This window comes from Accipiter gentilis, chromosome 3, assembly GCF_929443795.1.
Source record: "Accipiter gentilis chromosome 3, bAccGen1.1, whole genome shotgun sequence".
Lineage (NCBI taxonomy): Eukaryota > Metazoa > Chordata > Aves > Accipitriformes > Accipitridae > Astur > Astur gentilis.
The window spans coordinates 36293569-36313964 of NC_064882.1; the positions used below are offsets into that span (position 1 = coordinate 36293569).

At 39.7% G+C, this 20396-nt stretch overlaps 1 protein-coding gene across 5 annotated transcripts in view; it reads left to right on the forward strand.

Annotated features, from left to right (window-relative positions):
• Positions 1–20396, forward strand: part of SORCS2 (sortilin related VPS10 domain containing receptor 2) — a 573033-nt gene that overhangs the window by 319853 nt on the left and 232784 nt on the right. For all 5 annotated transcript variants that reach the window (XM_049793559.1, XM_049793588.1, XM_049793578.1 and 2 more), the window contains exon 3: positions 3552–3651. In XM_049793559.1, the coding sequence (XP_049649516.1) occupies positions 3552–3651 (100 nt within the window). The remainder of the gene's footprint in view (positions 1–3551; positions 3652–20396) is intronic.

Consider the following 20396-nt stretch of genomic DNA (forward strand, 5'->3'; position numbering starts at 1 on the left):
GCATCTGATGGTCCTACTGCTCTTGAATGACCCATCACCTGAATGCTGGAAGATGTGTTTCCTATGAATCCTCCCCCAAGTTTTGCTCTGCTAAGAAGCATCCATACAATCTATAGCGTGTAGCATACAGGTGGATAAGCAGCAGCAGGAAGCATAGCTTGCTGTGTCCCCTGGAATGTCTCACAGGAAGCCAAAATGTTCACTAACCGCATGCAGATCACTCAGAACTGCAGATCAGGCCCATCTTTAAGATAGCAGACTTTACATTTCTTGCTCTGGTTTATGGACTTCTGCTGTTGTGCTACCACTGCAAATAAACCATGCTATAGAAGAATGTTTTACTGTTCTTATCAAATACATGTGTAGCCTTTTTCGATTATACCTTGAAATATCTTTTAATTAATTTTTAGGGAGGAAAGAGAATGCATTTATCCTGATAAACACAGATGGTTCATTTCTGGTTTTGTTTTTTTCCCCTTTCCTTAACACTTTTAACAAAGCACAAGTTTGGATTTTAACACACACACACACAAAAATCTCTTTATGACTGCAAGAGCACAGAGAGATCCTCCTCTCCTGAATTTGTACAAAACACATTTTGTGCTTCTTCTTAATATGTTCTTGAAATAGGCGTGCACTGAGATCCCAGAATTCATTCTTCCACAATCCTGTCTGTAGCCCAGTAGTACAATTACAGGGAATTCTGTTCTAGCTGTGTGCTACAAAATGTTAATTCTTTATATATGCAGAGTCAGGAACTTGGAATTTATATCTCAAGTAAAAAAGTTGTGGTGACCTGTTTTCTCTGGATTATAGCAGTTTTGGTAAACCAGTTATTTTGGACAGTGCTTCCCTTGAATGATGTCCTTGAACTATGTCCTCTTGTATGTAAATGTCTCAAAGAGTAGCTGACATTCCTGGGCTCCCTCGAGGCTGGGTTATAGTAAAAAAGATTTAGGAGTCTGAATAAATTTCTCTGTAGATCCACAGATCTTCTGCCAAGCTATGTCTTCCTGCTTAGGCATGGTGTGCCTACCTTTATGGATATGCATTAGCCTGTTGTCTCAGGTTGGAACAGGATTACAGGATTTTTTTTTTCCCCTTGAGATAGCTAATTTGTACCAGAAAATAAAAGATTTTTGACTATATAGTTCTTCTACCTTTGTCTGAAAATACCTTAGTTAACTTAGCATACTCTTTTTGTTGCAACTTTATTCTTTTCTGGCAGTACTTTTTATAAGTCATGAGAATTCGAAGAGTAATTTTAGACTGGAACTTTTTATCTTTGAAATGGCCTATCCTCTTTGGGCTTTCTGCCTGTACTCTTTTCATACCTTGATACAGTTGCTGCCACCATCCCTCCTGCAGTGTTACTCTCCAGTGGTCCCATTGTATTAATCCTGGAACTGCCTCTTCAAAGTAAATTGGATCATCTTTAAGGTTCAGAGAATTATTTCAGGATGTTATTACTGGGCAAGTCACTGACCTGATATTCTTTCCTCAAAGAGAATAGACTAGGTTCTGTTTCCATCATACACACTTGTTCTGCATGATTTCAGTACATCTGGCTGAAGTCAGTATTTTAGTCTTCACTTTAATTTTTTTTCTGTCAAACACCTCCAGGAAATTAGGTTTCACACTGTCCATACTAGTCCCCTTAGAATTTTAATTAGCTCGGTGCTGAATACCCAGTACAGTGCAATGGTATGCATTTGATTTCTACACAATTATTTGTCAAAACTGAATTGCTATGATTCCAACTTTTGTAATGCATTGCTGTATATCTGCAGGCGAAGCAACATTATGGGGGAAAAAAACTGATCAAGTGATTCAGATGTCACTATAAAATAGATAAAATCTCAACTTTAGTCTGTGAGTGTGGTCTGTGTGTTATAGGCTTATGCCCTATCATTTTTTGACTGGTAGAGAGGGAAGGACAGCAAGATAAATATGAACCCTTCTTTACTTGGTGTCCCTTAGGACGTGATCCAGGCATATCATTCTGTGCCCAATATGCTTGTTGATGCCAAAGACATAGAAAGCTGTTCCACAACCACAGTAAACGTTCTCATATCCTGTGTGAAAGCAAAGTAGCCGCCTCTGGCTTTGTACCACGTGCCCTCTGACTTAATGACATCCTCAGTAGGACTGGGACACGGGCAGGCAGAGGGTGGGCACTCTGCTGATAGCAGCCTCCTGTGGGCACCCGTCCCTTGGGGACCGTTCTGCCTCCCGTGGCTTGGAGGAGACCTCAGGCTGTGGGCCACCTCAGCCAGGGATTTGGTTTCTCGCTTTTCTCTCTTGCTGTACTCAGTCATATTCCTATGAATTTCAGCAGTGACTCCTCTGGGCGAGGAGTATGAGACAACAGAGCCCACCGGGGAGCAATGAACATGTTAGAATGGGGCTATAGGGCAGAAATCACTGCATAGGCAGTCCTGAGTGTCACACTGGGAAGGACAAAGGTCTCATCCTGGTTCTGTTGGACATGAGAGCTGTTGCATGTTCCCAAATGTTTGAGTGATGCAGAGGTACCAGGCAGGGCACCTTCAGCCCTGTTTGTCAAAGGAGATTGTTATTCCAGTGAAAAAAAAAAAGAGTATTGAGTGGAAGTCCTCCCACCAACCATCTGTCCTAGGGAGGGCTTCTTGGTGAAGAAGGGATAGGTGCCTTAGATGTGTCTGAGGCCCTTCCAAATGTGAAAGGCAAAACTGTAAATATGGAGAGACCATATGGTGCAATTTGATCCTATATAGAACAAGTGAGACTTCATCCAAAGTGATTTAATTTTGGATGTGACTTGCTTTGAGTTTCACTAACTAATGTTTTCCTCTACTAACATTTTACTTGTGCATTCTTTTTATACTAGACGTTGCCAATAGAGGCACATAGCACAGATGCCATTTTTCATTGTAGATTTTTCAGGAATACGAAACAATTCCTGCAGAGTGCACACATTTGAAATATTCATAGATTTGTGTGTATGACATACTGCTGACTGAGTACTGACTTTGGTTTTATTCATTCAAAATTTAGTGATCCTCGAAAAAGAGACGGAGGAGTGGATGGATACTTTTATCAAGTACAAATTCTGGTAGTGGTCCATTGCGAGTCTTCCAGATTTCAGGCCAAATTGTTCTCTTATGCAACACCAGGCTCTGAAGTCAGCTCTTCTTTTTCTGCATAGCTGAGGAGGTGTTGTTAGTACTTGCTGATGAGCCTTTGCGCTACTTACCTCTTTTTTTTTCCCCACCTTGTGGGTGGTGATGGAAAGGTATAATTGTTGGGCTTCTGTCACTGCACGGTGCAGTGTCAGAATGAAAACTAGCATCACACAGAACAGACAGAACTAGCCATGTTTTTTCAAATCTAGAAAAATATTTTTAATAGTGGCAGGTTTCTTTTAGTAGCTAATGAGCACCAAAAAGAACAAAAGGATGGCAGAGAAGCATTGAAAATGGATAGTTAGTGCTACAAAGTGGGTGTTTTTTCAGAGTTTCAATGCTGAAGCCTTTAGAAGAGAGCACTTACAGATGTTTGATTTCTTTCAGGTCCTCAGATTTTGGGACGTTATACACAAAGTTGAATCTACAGCCTGGAATTGCCACTGTTATTGACAATTTCTACATTTGTCCTACCAACAAAAAAAAGGTATGTGGCAAAAAAAAAAATGACTTTTTATAGTGCAGCTAAGATTCTGCAACTATGTGAAGTGTGTTTTACAGGTTTTCAAATATAGGGAAGTGGTTTTCACAAAGTTGCAGGTTACCTCAGGTGCATTTTGTGACATATGGAATTGGGATATTTATTTCTTCCTGTATAACTTAGAAAGGAAAAAATGCCTTGATGGACTCTGAAAACTTCTGAGGCCATTGACTTCTGGCAGTTGAGCTTCTGTGGAGTTTTTCATGGAAAAGTACAGGACCTCCTGTAGGTTTTCACACATCCACACAAATTCTGGGACTAACATTCAACCTCTTAAACCTTTATGCACAATTTCAAAGTCCTTTGCACGTTCCTTAATATAAAGCACAGGGATTGGGCAGGCTGTCATTGAGAATGATGTTTATCCTGTGTAAAACCTTAATTAAAAAATAAAAACACCCTCTCCTTGAGACTCTTTCTTAAAAAATGTTCCTGCATCATTACTGAACCAAAAAGCTTTTCATGGAGCCTAGGAAGATTAAGTGGACTTTATAAGTGCGAGCAAAATCGACCCATTGAGTGTATTTACAATGGATGTTATATTAGAAGCAACAGGAAAAGCGATTATGAGGAAAAAAAACCCAATAACAACCCTTCTATGTCTGCAAAATGCCCGTGATTTAAACGGCAAGAATTGTGAAATGCATTGTGAATAACACAAGCACAGTAGGTCTTTCATGAAATAAGAATTTTCTCTTGATAAGGGCCTTTTAACTCCAGTGTAATACAGAAGCATTGATTTCATGCAGAGACCACTGATTGGAAGGACACTGTTAGTTGTGTTTATCTGTCTGTTCTGCTTAATCAAAAATCAGTGGAACTTGGCGAGACTGCCTGGATGATTAAGTACATATTTTATTTCTCTTGCAACGGTCACTGGAGTTTTTTTGCCAAAGCTATGCTACACCTGAGCTCGGTAATATATTTTTAATCTGCTGCGAAGTCAGAAATGATTTTTTTTGTTTCTTGAAGTGGAACTACCACCAAGCACAAAGTTTCTGTAGATTGTGTGTCTCAGAGATAAGATCTACTGATGATTTCAAGTCCTAAAGAATAAAACCAAAAATCTTTACCCATCTCAGTTTCTGGAATAAAGGCTAAATGTATGAGATGGATGAGAGCCCTGTGGAGGATTTCTCCCAGCTCACCCAGCTACAATGTAAAAGCCTGCACAAGCACAGGGGGAGTCAGTGACAATGTGGTTGTGCCAGTTGTCTGGCAAAATAAACAGTGGTAACATCACTGCTGAATTTCAAGCTCGAAGGACACACCAATGTTCACAAAAAAATTCATGTTAACCCTATCTTAGAAAAATCTATGTTCTGCTCAGGTTGGAGTTCTTAGAGATACAAACCCTGCTTACTAAACTAATATCATATTGTAATCCTTCTGTTACAGAAAGGCCCTTTGAGTCATTAAATACGCTATTTTTATGCTGAGATTTGCCTCTACAGGGATGTTGTTCAATAGTATACAAACAACCAAAACAGCAGAGCAGAAGGGATTTCTAGGGTCTGTAAATGATGCCAGAGGGAGATATTTTTATATGCAAATGTACATACATATATGGGTACGTGGTACAAAAATGTGAAAGCATTGGGGTTGAATGCTGTAGCCAACAGCTTCAGAGTGGTCTTGGCGGTGTTGCAGCCACATGTGGCAGGTCAGGGGGAATTGTCCATGTCAACTTCGTCAGTCATCATGGGAACTTTTCTGGTGCTGGACATTTGATTAGGACACTAAGACTACCAGCTGATTTCACAAAAGTTATTTAGAAAGTTGGAAGAACATGTCTCCCTATCCACCCGTTTCAGCAGAATTGCACTGGGGTGGAATAGAACATTTAGAACTCTGACTTCCTTTTCTGAGCTGAGCAGAATTCTCGGGGTTTCACTGGTTCCTGGTGTTACCAGACTTCAGATCATTATGGTGTGGGTTTTCTTCAGCAAGTTCACATCTTTTGAAATGTGCTGAAAATGGGAAATGGAGTGCTGACCGTGCGTACTGGAACTGAGCATACACTTTAAATTTAAAGCGTAAGTAGTCCCATGCTATGATTTAGCATTAGGGACTAGGAATATGCATGAAGGCAAAGATAAAAGACACTGATGGGGATTTTTTGAATACTTTGCATATTAAGCATTATTCTGTGCTTTCATTCCATTTACCCATTGTAGACCTCATCTGTGAAAGAACTGATACTGCAAATTTAATGCTCATAATTTCCACCTCAATGTCATCAGAGCATTAACCTCACCTGATTTTAGCTCTGTGGAATTCAGGTGTGTAGTCAAGACCTCTCCCTCTACAGTCAAAGGAGGAATGTGGGTACCTCCAGGCAGTTCATCCTGTTAAAATCATAGTTCTTTGTACTTATGAGAATAAGATTGAATGATCTTGTGGAGGTTGCTATAAATGGCTTTGTGACTATTGTGGGTCTGAACAGAGTCTCACTGCAAAGACGTACAAAGAGATATCATGGTTTAACCCCAGCCATCAACTAAGCAGCACACAGCTGCTCGCTCATTCCCACTGCAGCGGGATGGGGGAAAGAGAATTGGAAGGGTAGAAGTGAGAAAACTCATTGGTTGAGATAAGAACAGTTTAATAATTGAAATATAATAATAATAATAATGAAAATTGTAATGAAAAGGAAAATAACAGAGAGAAATAAAACCCAAGAAAGAAAAGTGATGCAAATGAAAACAATTGCTCACCACCAACCAACCGATGCCCAGCCAGTCCCCGAGCAGCGCCCCCCCCCAGCCAACTCCCCCCCCCTAGTTTTATCACTGAGCATGACATCCTATGGTCTGGAATATCCCTTTGGTCAGTTGGGGTCAGCTGTCCCAGCTGTGTCCCCTCCCAATTTATTGTGCACCCCCAGCCCACTCAGTGGTGGGGAGGGTGTGAGGAGCAGAAAAGGCCTTGGCTCTATGCAAGCACTTCTCAGCAGTAACGAAAACATCCCTGCATTATCAACACTGTTTCCAGCACAAATCCAAAACATAGCCCCATACTAGCTACTATAAAGAACATTAACTCTGTGCCCACCAAAACCAGCACAAGATGGAAATTTTTTTGGTTTGTTTTGGAATGTGATTAGATGAAATATTTTCTAGAAGGCTCCAGTCTACTTCTTGGACTGACATTATTTCTTCAGTTTATCTCTGCCGGTATACCAGCTCCTGGAGTGACTTAGAGTTTCACTCACAAAAGTTTATACTTCTTATCTTCCCTACCCCATTGTTTAAGAAGTTAAAATTCAAAAGAATTATAATATTGCTCATGAAGAAGTGCATTAGCTGATGCAGAAGGTACAACAGCATCCTTTTCACATAGTGCTACAAGGAAAAGGGATTATATAAAAAAAAAAGAGTAAGATCACAAGGTAAAATATAGGAATGCTGGGGGCTTTGAATTAGCTGGTGCAAAGATAGAAATAACTTGTAAACCCCACTAAATCCATGCAAAGAAGTGGAGCATTCCTTTTCTCTCTTACCCTTCGATAAACAAGTTGCGATGAGTACTGTTCATAGGTCTAAGAGAAGAATCAGGAAGGAGTTGTTGTGTCAATGTCATGTCTACACAATCTTTTGACGGTTGAGGTAAATTCACTCAGTCTGTGTCTTTTTCTGGCTGAACGCAGCAGAACTCTGATGCAGAAATTGTGTTGCTGGGGTTACAATAGGACTCAGGCTATGAAACCCAGTTTTGACAAGAAATTATGACAAACCTCTGAGGGTAGAGCTTTAGACGGCTTTGTGTATCGCTCTGAATGGACCTTTCTGATGAAATCATGGGATGGAGGCGTGAACCGTGGCTGTATTGTTTGTGTTTCAGAGCTGAATTGCAGTCAGCCAGCAGCACAAGTAGAAGACATTTGCAACTACCCACAAAAGACTCACCCTAAGTGCTGTGAAACAATAGAGTAATAGGGGAGGTAACACTGTAATTAAGAGTTCACATGTCCTAAGGATGCATTAATATTTGCTTTGCATTCTGGCTGGTTTTTAGTGTATTATAAACCTGCAACTAAAGACACTGAGACTTACTCTGATATGGTTTTGGAAAGATGGAGAGTAATGAAGGTGAGTTCTCCTATGCAAACTCTCTGATGCTAACTTCTCCATTTGAAGCAATTTTTCATTGATCTGTGACATTAAAAAATACTCTATGCAGGCCTTAAAGTGCTGTGCATTGATAAGGGATGTTCCTGCACTTTAAACAACAGAACTTATGTAGTTATCTCCTTTTCATTAATTACTTTATGCCGATAGCATCAAATAGTGCAGGCATCCCATAACGTACTGTGTAGGGGAAATAATTTGATTGGTATCCTCTATTTTCCAAAACAGCATTATAATTGTGATTTGGAAGTGATGCACATGATTCATGGAGTATGGGATTATGCTTTCCATAGTGTCAATCTGGAGTCAGCTGAACAAAGTAAATTCTTTCTACAGATGACAGAAGTTAGCAGAACTTGCTTCACTAAGATAAATTATCAACCAAATATTTAACTTTTTTATAGGGCATGTATGTGGTTGGATGTAGAAGTTCTGTATTTGCTTTAATTCTGTGTGTGTAATATTGCTGGGGAGGAGTTGAATGAACATACTGATTTTTTCCCACATTCAGCACATATTTTAATTTTCATTGGTGCTAATGCAACTGATGCATCTATCCTTCTGTTTATATGCTTCTGGAAAAGAGGCAGCTAAGCAGCATATATTCAGGCTTTTCATATTAAGAGAAAATAAATGTTGATTGTGCATACACTGACTTATTAGTTAAATGGGTTGAACACTTACATTTCCCAGCTGTCACAATAACCAATAGCTGGGTTTGCATTCTAAAAGGCAAGATGACAAATGTGTATTCTTGCTTGACAAACCATGCAGAACACTTAAGATAGTAATAAGGATATAGGCTATCCTGTACCATATTTTAACTCCTGATACTTTAAAATAGTATAAATTACGCATGATCGCAAAAAGGTATTTGCCACAGCTATAAAAGCATTTCCCAAGATGCAGCTGGCTTGAGCAATGTTTGTAAGCACTTACAGGTAAATGCAGCCCTACAACATTTTGACATTTGTCTTTCAGAGCAAAACAATTGGTAGTGGAAGTTGTCAAAATGCAGTATGACTACATTTACTTTTAAGGAATAATTCTACTCAAGATTCAATTTCCTTAGAGACCATACCAGAACATCCGCAAACATAGAGAGCAGAATTATCTTACACTTTTATTAGTAGAAGTTGTCAACTATGGAATATTACTTTCAATAACCTGAGTAGTTACTTCAGGAAAGTTACACTGTGAAATTGCACAATATGAGTCTGTATGTTGTGATGCATCATCTCTCTACCGTGATGCATTCTTTCCTTATAAACAGTGTTACCATTCAGTTTTATTCTACCAGATAGAATAAACCACCAGAGCACTGATGTAATCCGAGTGCATCATTTTGCTTAAGACTTCTGTCCAGGACTGTTCAGTTCATCTTCAGATTTTCCAAATGCTTCCAGAAGTATGCCCAGTAATTGAATTTTTTTTCCCACCCAGTTTGCTTTGTAAGTGGATTGCTGTGAGAGGCAGTCCTATACAGAAATCCCAGATTTTTTCACACACAACTGATGAGCAGTTGCCTAGTTGACAGCCAGGAAGCTATTAAATACAAGTGGAACTCAATAGGTTAAAACAGTCAGAGCTTTCACTGGGCTCTTAGCTAGGAGTCACCATCCATGGCAGAGGTTCATGTAGCACCACCAAAACCAAGCCATACAGGGGGAAGATTTAATGGATGCTATTTGATGGGGTGTGAGTAGGTATGTGTGGAGAAAGTATGATGAAGCTTTGAGAAACAGAGAATGGAACAGCTGAAAAATAAAAATATATGTGGACCAATCACTAGGAATCTGGCTATTAGAAAAGTATTTGAGCTATTTACTGGCTAAATACAGCTTTCCCTGTCTAACTGATTCCTGCTATGTTTGAGAAAACAGCCTTTTTCACACTTTGTATGTAAACAGGGCTGCATCAAAAATGTGTAACTCTTATGTGATTTTCATATTCTAACTCCTTGTAACACCTCCAATAAATCAAAGGTAGTAGCAGTGTTACTGTTTTGTTTAAGTATACTCTCTCTCTTAAGCAGTAGACTATGAATGCATTTTTTTTATATATGTTTGGTTTGATTTCCATAAAAATTTTGCACTTTCTGCACATTTCTCCATCCTGGACTTTTACATACAGAGCTAGAAAGGAATCCACAGCTCTTGTTGATTAGATGCATTGTTGTCTTTGAATACCTTTTTGCATGCATGTCTACCAAAACATTGAATCGTGCATTCTGAAGCTGCCTCTAAACTTTTTTGTTTCAGTTCTGCTCCCTTTGACCTACAAATGCTTTATAGTCCAGCACCTGGACTGGACTGTGGTCAAAGGCTGCACCTCATTTAAGAAAAGAAAAAAAAAATCCACAAAAAAACCCAAATCAAGAAACCTGGCTAACAATACACGTGAACAGTAGACTGCCATGACTAGTGTGTAGGTTTGCTGTAGTATGTAGGATAATTACTCATCAAGGTAGAAGGAGGGTGTGTGGGCTAAATGAGTGCACACTTGAACAGACATTCTGTGTTATTATTCTATCCTATAATTTATTTGGTGCTTAATGTAGAAATCTCAATTGAAGTTTTTGAGATTGACCTTCTGCTGTGATTTTGTAGCCTAATGTGCAACTTTCCCATTCTTTTGTGCTCAGGCATACAATTATTCTAAGGAAAAATAGTCCTGTCTTTACTGCATGCTTATTATAGATTCTTTTGTTCTGTTTTTATGAATTTCCTGTCTAAAACTCATTAATCATAAAAGCAGACCAACAACTACCAAAAAGCCGTAATGTTAAATTAAGTTTACTGTAGTGAAGCCAAAAATAAAAAGACTAGTTGGTGGGAGTACAACATAAAAAAGATTTATGTGATAATGGAAAAGACCTGTGAGCAAGTGTTAAGAGACCATTGTGCATATGATTCTGCACTTGAGAGACATCCATTTCCCTCCCAGTAATTCTGGGAAGAGAAGGAATCCAAGCATCATATTTTCAGCAAGGTTTTATTTCCTATCATGATGAGCAGGGGTCATTGCTTGGAGAAATGGGAATAGTGAATCAAGAACATATAGTAGAACGCAGGTCTGAAGCTACCCTCAGCATCTGAGGCGACGTGTGCTGATGAGTGGGTGGCTGGTCAGAGAGGAGCTGTAAATGGGAAAGTGTAATGTTCCACACCAGAGGGGTTGTAAGATTTGGAATTTTGATTCGGTATGTCTGAAAATAGGGGCAATTTTGGAAAATTTAGACCAGGCTGTCATTTCAAAGCTCTTTATTTTAAAATGCAGATTGTTATGCTGAGGCCCACATCTAAATCTGAGCCATATGCCAGAGAAGAATCTAGAGCGGTGGTGGTAGATTTGCTGTGCAGGACACTAGTCAAGTTGTGTGTTTGCCTTGTCCAGCTTGCCCATGGGCTCATTGACCTGAAAGTACTTCTCAATTCCTCCTCTGCTTGAGATAAGAACTAGGGGGTAAACCAAAATTAGCTAATCAACCAAAATTGTCTGTGGCTGGTCTCTAGACCTGAGTGAGACCTAGGCTTTTCTCCAGCATGGCAGAGAATTTCTTGTGTCCTAGCTAGAGCCACAAATGTTTTCTAATTAATAGCTATGAGGATCATGCACATCTTTTTTTAAGGATGTACATTCCCATAAGAATATCATGCTGGAAGATTTTCTGATACAATATGGAGCTCACAGAATTAAATATAACAAGGAGGCAAATTATGATATATGGGAGAGTGTCCAAAGGAGAAAGTGTCCATATGAAGAGTGAATAGAGAGTTACCAATTCAGGGTTGCGTGAAATCTGTGACATAAAACCAGAAAGGAAGAAGTGGTTATATTAGCAGTGCTGAATCGTTGCAAAAGGAAAGAGGAGAGAGAGAAGCTAATTGTAAAGAGGAAATGGTAATGGTAAAGGCTTAGTAGCAAGCATCTTATGGTACTTAGTAAGTATTTAATTGGTTGCCCAGTATGCTAGGAAGAAATGGGTACAGGTCAGTCTATAGAATAGAGTCGGGTTTCTGCTAAACTGGCATACACAAGATGAGTTTTTTCTGTGATTAATTTAGATTATTTATAGCTACTGCAATTATCCTGTGTGTTGAGATTCATCTAATTATTTACTGAACGTCACAACATGCCTACAGGCATGTCTCAAGGTTCCTGCGTTACAGAAGGGAGGAAATTGGCATCTCTTTCATCTTAACTCAAAGTCTAACCACAGCAACAACTAACCAATAGGACAATGTTAAGGAGGTTATATGAAAACTTCTAAACAGTATTTGAAGAAAGATGAGTATTACTGTTCAGAAGGTCTGCAAGGATAATGTACAGTAGGCATATTTCCCAGACAGCCCAAAAATAATGGTGTAGTGTGTTTGAAACATATTCATCATGCTTGCTGATGGATCTTTTGTATCTCCTGGAGACCTGTGCATTTCCTCCTCATTTCCCCAATGATGGAATGGCAGCACAAGTCCCAACTTCCACGCTTCATGCTCTGCTAGTGTTTTCCAATCTACTGATGTGTCAAATTCTGCTTCTCTTCACTGCAGCTGTTCAACTTCCCTCCACTCGTGCTGACCACACAAACTCCTCTGGCTCTCTCAGGATCAGACATGCAGCAGCGTTTTTTTCCCAGGGGTTGGCATGGAAGCACAGTAGAAATGAGCAGGGTTTAAATTGCTGCCATGGCCATTTTGCAGGGCTGGCAGCATGCTCACCCCACTGAGAATCCCCGTGGCTGCAGCCCCCCTACACTGCCAGGAGTAAAACTGCTGCTTAAACCAGTCAGCTGCTGCAGTCTTGCTGTCATGGCACAAATATTTGTACAGGACTCCTAAACTACTATAAAAACTAAGTATTCCAGTGATTTTGTTTAGTCTACCCACTTTGTGGCATTTACTAGAAGGGAGGAATGTAACTGTTCTCTTAACGTGTTTCTAATCCTGAAATGAGCCCTGATTCCCAGTAGCCCCAGCACCCAGCAGCAGCAAACTTCTACTGAAAAGGCAGGACCTGTGTGATACATATGTTTTAATCATAGCCTTCTCATGCAGCCGGTGCCCATATATTTGAATATAGTCAACAAAAATTCATGCAAACATAAAACAGGATTTATTTATTTATTTATTTATTTCACACTATGTGTTTCAGTCAGGCAGAAAAAGATTCTTACTCCTGGAAGCTGAAATCTCCTGTGTTTAACTAAGTCACCTCTGAAGCCTTGACGGTGGCCTCTCTCAGGCTAGTGCTAGAGACAGGTTTTTTCCTTCTGTGGGAGTAACGCACTAGGTTGCTGTCATCCCTTCATAGCATAAGATTGCTGTCAAATGAATGGTGATTCTTCATAATTCCTGATTTGGTTTTGAGGAGGCATCTTCTGCAAGCTTGTTTTGTTTTGTGTCTAACTGGTATTTCTTTCTTCCCTCTTTTTTTCATAATTTTTTGCAACCTTTCATCACCTCTTTCTATCCTTCTGTCTCTTAATCTCTTTCCAACACTTTCTTGGTTTCCTGCTTTTCTTTCTTCATTTCTGACGATTACTCCTTTCTACACCTCACATGTAGTTTCTGTTCTTAATTAGACCTTTTTCTTTCATAATTACAATTACTAAAGAAAAGTATTATTTAGAAGACTGTAGCTGATGGTCTATATTTCTATTAGAAAATCACAATTTTCTTGGGATAATTATAAAACTGCTGACACATCCCTAACTATAATTCATAAAATGAATCTCTTCAACAGCGGTAGTAGGATGATTCGATCAGGGAGCTGTTAGCCAGGAGACCTGACTTCAGTTTCTATGACCTTGAGCAAGCCTGAGCCTCCCTGAAGCCTGACTTCCCATTGCCTTGCACCTTGTAATATCATTTGCCTTGTGCAAAAACACTGTGACATGACATGATTTGACAGTCTACCCTGAGGTCAAATTACAAGGTATTGCAAAAAGTACAGAATTAGTCTGGTTTAGTTTCCTTATTTATAAACTTAAGACAATAATACTGAAGTCTGCAGAGCACCTGCGATCCCTAAATAAATGCTAAGTATTTTTACGATCCCATTTCAAGAGGAATGCATATTTATAAAGTATTTTTTTGTGTCACATCCCTGCAGTACTGAACAGCATTTTAAGGTTTGCAGCATGCTGAAAATAATTGTTACAAATATGTTCCTATGATTCTCAAGATTGTTTAGCATTTATCAGGCATGGCTGCTTCAGGACATAGGTAATAATTTGAATATGATGATAGTACTTCTACTCTCAGATAAATGAGAAAATTAAGCTACTTGCCCCAAATGGAACACATTTCATTTCTGCTGCAGTTGCTGGATCTACAATTTACAGGTTTTCAATCTTATTCTCAGTTCTCTAAACAATATTATCAGTCTGGACATTGAAATGGCTTTCAGATTTGACTTTAAAGTGCTCTTGTTCTTTTCTAAAAGACACTAAGTGTAAACACGGAGATCTGGTGGAAAAGTCTGGTGAGGGAAGTGCCTCAGGTAGCATTGAGGGATTGTAGAGCATTTATCTTGTCAGGCTTGGTGCCAAAACTGGACAACTGTTAGTTGCATAAAAAGCTGTGCTTTCGATGTAACTATGGCTACAGGAATCGGACTGAGATCCCTGGGAATAAGAAAACATCTCATGTAAATTTAAGATATTAAATGCACTGATATACGTTCTGTTTGTTTCATTCAGCCATACCTGTGAACTAATTTTTTTACACAGTGCATGACTTTATAGGATCTTCTGTATTTAAGTGCTTTTACAGTTTGTTTGTGATGCAGTGGAGGCAGGCACAAATTAATGGGGGCTTGGCTAAAGGTTCCAGTCTGTCCATGAGAAGAATAGTGTCCCGCACTTTATTCTTTCTGTGGGGTCCAGCAAAGACAATGGTTCTCTTACTTGCTGCACCTGAAGGTTGGAGAAATGCTTCTCTGCTCTGCAAGGTGCTGTAACACAGGAGCAGGAGATCTGGGCCTCCATTTCTTACATCTTTGCTACGTAGAGCTCAGGGATACAGGGCTTCTGCTGGGCTTGGGGATTGTGATGCCCAAAGGCTCCTCTGAAACTCTCCCACATTCTATATTATTGCAAGGTCCAGCCATAACTTTTCACTTGACTTAAGCAGACAAAGTTTACAAAACTGTCTTTCCAGAATAAAATGCCATTCAGAAGGTAGTAATGGTCCATTCTAATGTTGCTTGGTATATTGTACGGCCATATTAAAACCACTTGTGAGTTGTGCCTCCCATAAGATCTAAAAATTTTATATGCGCATAGATGATTTGGTGTATCCTGTTAATAACTTGGGGAATTCTGAAGATGTTATAGGATTTCCCTTTTACAGATGTGGAAACAGAAAGATGTAAATGACTTGCCTGGGAAAGAAATGAGAGAAATTTAATAATATGCCACACATCTAAGCCAGCCTCTCAGCTTGAAGCACAAAACTACCCTTTTGCCCCTCAATAAAATAATAGATGAATTAAATCAAATGTATTTTTACCAGTTCAAGGGAGAGTATGGGCTTGTGGAAAGTCTATCAATACCATATATATTATCAGTAGTCAAATATACAAAAGCTTATTTTTGGGAAAAAACCCACCTACCCCCCCAAAAAACCCCCACAAACAAACACCACCAAAACCACCAACAACAAAAAAACGCCCCCAAAATCAGAATGGTTAATATTTCCAGAATGAAAGGCTGAAATTTGGGAAGTATTTTCAACAGTAAGTTCATAATTAGCTTTAAGCAAGGAACAGATAGATTTTTACACTCTTTCTGTGTTACCGTATTGAAAGATTAAATAGATGAATACACAGAATTTGATAAAATATTCAGCATTAACTCTTCTAAGACTAAAGATGAGACTTCTGAGCCAAATTTCTTAATAACTTCATAGAACGCTAATCTGTGATGATAATGAAAGAAGTTTTAAAGTTTTTCTAAAATGTTAGAGGCAATTTGAACTAGATCTTTAAAAAAGTTATACTTGGAAACAAAGAAGGGAGCTGAATTTACATCTAGGACCTTAATTTTAGATACTCTGTTGGAAAAACATTGGCCCTGTGTTTCTGCTTAGAATTCGCTTTTTATTAACACTTATGTACTACAAACCAGTTACCATTTAAAATATGGGTGGGTTAAAATAAGGTCAGAAATGTTTATCAGGAGTCTGAAAATTTCTGAAAAAATTATATCCTGACTTACAGATGAAAATAAAAATCTTGGAAAAGAGTTAATGGAGCCAAAATAAGGAAAAACAGATAAGAATAAGTGAAATATTTTGTTTAAATTGTGGCCCTCTTAAATGCAGTGTTTTAAAAGTATGTCAAGGTTTACTTATAAAAATAATAAATACTCCTAATTAAAATTAATATTTGAATTGGGAAACTTGTCAAAATTAAAATGTGCGCTGGAAAACATTGCCTTTGCCACTTCAGCACTTTCTGAAAGTGCCCTGGCATTTTAATAGCCAGTAAAGTGCCAGAATCTTATACATTTTTTTCTCTGATAGCTGGTAAATTTTTGACTTACATAATATTTATAACTCTTGACTTTATCTCAAAGCTATAATGTATTCTGCTTTACTTACATATTTTTCTCTCTGTGGGATTCTTTGATTTGTTGATAAGGGGATTATCCTCTTCCCCTTGTTTTTTTAAACTAAGATGTTAAGAGGCAAATTCATTAGGCTGATGCTTATAGTCTGCAGGTGACACTGCTGTGTTTTTCTTTTTTCCTGTATTCACTGGCCCATGATTTAGGTAATTGCCAGTTATTTGTCTTTTTTGAACATTTTGGTAGCACACTGGGTTTTGTTTATGGTGGCTTTTCACCCTTTCTCTTTTCTGCTCTCTTTGACTGGAGGAACTACTGCAGCTTGTCAGTGGCTGAGGTTAGACACTTCGCTGTTCCTTAATACTACTGTGTCACCTGCCACTACATTTAAGCCATGTTCACAAATGTAAGCTAAATATCACCCAGGTAAAACACAGAGAAAGGCTAAATCTCTAAATGTTCATGCTAACAAATAAGTTTATTTAAAAATCACAAAGTGATGCGATGGCAGAACCCGAGACCCTCTTTCTGCCTTCTCTGCAAGTCAATTTATAAGCTTCAGCTAACAAAATTATCCTCAGAGAACACTGTGGTTATAAACTGGCAATGACATCTATTGTGGTAGGGGCTACAGGCTTTTACCAGAAATCTCAAAAAAAGGTCTATTCTCAAGGCTGTAGCCATTTTTAGTAGATCTTAGAAGGGTGAAGAATAACATAAGCATGCACAATAAATTTTCAGTCCACTTTTTATCCAGTAATTATATGTTGATGGCTGCACAGTAAGATGTTGGGCTTTTCCCCTGAAGGATTTGAGTTTCCAGCTTATTTTGATTTCTTAAGGAACCACAAAAACCAGGAGGAAACATCCAATTTAGGCTTGCCCAGCTCTGTTGTAGTGTACTATATGGTAATCGGGGTACTCCAGCTTGATGACCTTTCATCTAGGGCTGTTGTTTAACAGTGTACAGTGCTGCAATCTGGGCTTTCATGTGTTTTGAGTATTGATTTTCCAGATAGGGAGAACTGCAATAATAACCTGGGGAGGTCTGGCATCACTGTGACCTCGTTCGCTTTTATTCCTCATGGCTCTAGGCAAAGCAGTCAGTCCCCGAGAGCAGTGGGCTGCTGGAAATGGCATGTCACTGCCCACTTTGCTTGTGTGAAAGCCCTGAAAAAATATTTCCCTGGTGTAACTGGCTCTCCATCCTGCTTTCCTTTCCAGCTTATTTCCATTCCACTTCTCTTTTTCTCCTCCCACCCTTCCAGTTGCAGATCAGCCTGGAGAGGGCTTTTCCTGGCACCCTCACTCCAGGAGCAGCAGCATTCAGCTCAGCCTGTATTGCTGGGCAGCCCTGCGCTGGCACTGCTAGCAGCTGCATCATTGGAAGCTGAAGGAGTTGAACATCAGATGCAAAATTGCCTATCAGATGCAATTTTGGTCAAGAATCGCCTCAAAATGGTGCTCTGCTTTCATAATGTATTGTTTCTTTCCTTCAGATAAAGAAATGTGCTGGCATCATCTCCTTCAAATCTCTATGTAAATTCACTTCCTCTCTTTCTAAAGCTCTAAAGAATGAATTCCATTCACACTTGGGGTACCACAGAATCATAGAATAATTTAGGTCAGAAAAGACCTTTAAGATCATTGAGTCCAACCATAAACCTAACGCTGCCAAGTCCACTACTAAACCATGTCCCTAAGTAAGTGCCATGTCTACGCATCTTTTAAATACCTCCAGGGATGATGATTCCCCCACTTCCCTGGGCAGCCTGTTCCAGTGCTTGACAACCCTTTTGGTGAAGAAATTTTTCCTAATACCCAATCTAAACCTCCCCTGGTGCAACTTGAGGCCATTTCCTCTGTCCTATCACTTGTTAATTGGGAAAAGAGACCGACACTCATCTTGCTACAACCTCCTTTCAGGTAGTTGTAGAGAGTGATAAGGTCTCCCCTCAGCCTCCTTTTCTCCAGGCTAAACAACCCCAGTTCCCTCAGCCGCTCCTCACAAGACTTGTGCTCCAGGCCCCTCACCAACTTGGTTGCCCTTCTCTGGACATGCTCCAGCACCTCAGTGTCTTTCCTGTAGTGAGGGACCCAAAACTGAACACGGTACTCAAGCTGCGGCCTTATCAGTGCTGAGTACAGGAGAACAACCACCTCCCTGCTCCTGCTGGCCACACTATTTCTGATACAGGCCAGGATGCCGTTGGCTTTCTTGGCCACCTGGGCACACTGCCGGCTCATGTTCAGCCGGCTGTCAACCAGCACCCCCAGGTCTTTCTCTGCCGGGCAGCTTTCCGGCCCCTCTTCCCCAAGCCTGTAGCGCTGCATGGGGTTGCTGTGGCCCAAGTGCAGGACCCGGCACTTGGCCTTGTTGAACCTCATACAGCTGGCCTTGGCCCATCGAGCCAGCCTGTCCAGATCCCTCTGTAGAAGCCTTTCTGCCCTCAAGCAGATCAACACCCCTGCCCAACTTGGTGTCATCTGCAAACTTACTGAGGGTGCACTCGATCCCCTCATCCAGATCATTGGCAAAGATATTAACGATCTGGATGAGGGGGTCAAGTGCACCATGGTGATGCTTGGCTTCCAAATACCAAAGACAAAAAGTGTGATGATGGTTGCTGTGGTGTTCTTAATCCCCTCATGATCCTCTTTATATGAGACAAGTCCTATGTGAAGAACCTATGATCCAGACTAAATGCTCACCGTGCCAAAGGAACGACAGTATGGGGAGCCGTGGTGCCTCATGAGGTTGAGCTGGTGACCAATAAATGTCAGTACTCCAGGTTTCTAAAGCTATGTCACCACATGTCTTTGTAGTCTTGGATACATTTATTCGATCTAAAAAACTGTTTGTAAATGGGGTTCTCTCATGTGAATGAGAGAGTTACCTACTGACTGTTTCAGAATGCATTATATTGTCAATATTTGTTCATCACATGTAATGGTGGGTATGCAATATTTATAGTATTTCCGTAAGGATTACCATTGGGAATAGCGGAGTCACAACCGATTGCCTCAGCTGCTACTTACAAAAGCGAGCTCAGTTACCATACCTTGGTTGGAATAATCTAGCCCTGCATTAGAAGTATATTACCCAGAAAACACAATGCAGTTGATGCCTATTTGAAGAGACCTCACTCATTTCAAAAGTCTCAGGAGACAAAATAAGTTATTTGTGTGGCTGAATCACTGAACAAAAGAGAAGGCATTTGTTATCTGAAGTAACAGGACAGCATATGTTTCACTGCAGTGTGGCTGGCAGCCTAGAGTCTTGAAAAATATGTTCTTGTCTTCAGGGGAGCATAGACATCAACTTCGTGCATCTCAAGAGGTGCTAAAAGAACATCTGATGAGCCAAGTTGCAATCAAATGAGCCTTGCTAGGGAAGAGCAAGCAACATATTCAAGATTTTGGCAACTGCCATTTTACCTTTGCCTTTTTTAATCGGAGAAAATCTACTGTGATTTCTCACAAGTTTTCTTGTGCTTTACAATAAAGAAAGATGCCCTGAGCTATTCTCTCTGTCACCCAGCCATCCTGAAACTTTAACCTTAGAAGTGAAAATAGAAAGGTAAAATACAGTATGTATTTTAGCTTCTATTCTCTTACCTATTAAAAATCACTAAGTTTGTCACTTTAAGATTTACTGAGTTAGTCACCAGAGGGGAGACCTGTGGAACCTGTCTTTATTCTGGAAAAAACAAATTGTCAATTTTTATTTTTTATCATTTTGAAGAGCACTTTGACTGCCAAACAAATGTCCTGAAGAGTCAGTTCTGCAGACGTACGTGGTCCTAAATTTGTTGCGTTTGTGTTCAGATATGCCAAGCCATCTGTCTTTATGATTATAAGAAATATATTACGTGTAGCCATTTGGGTAGCTTAGAATTTGTATTTTGTGGTAGAAGGTATCAATGATGCCCACATTTTTAGCACCCTCACACTAGTAAAGAAGAAAAGATGGTAATCATTAGAGACAT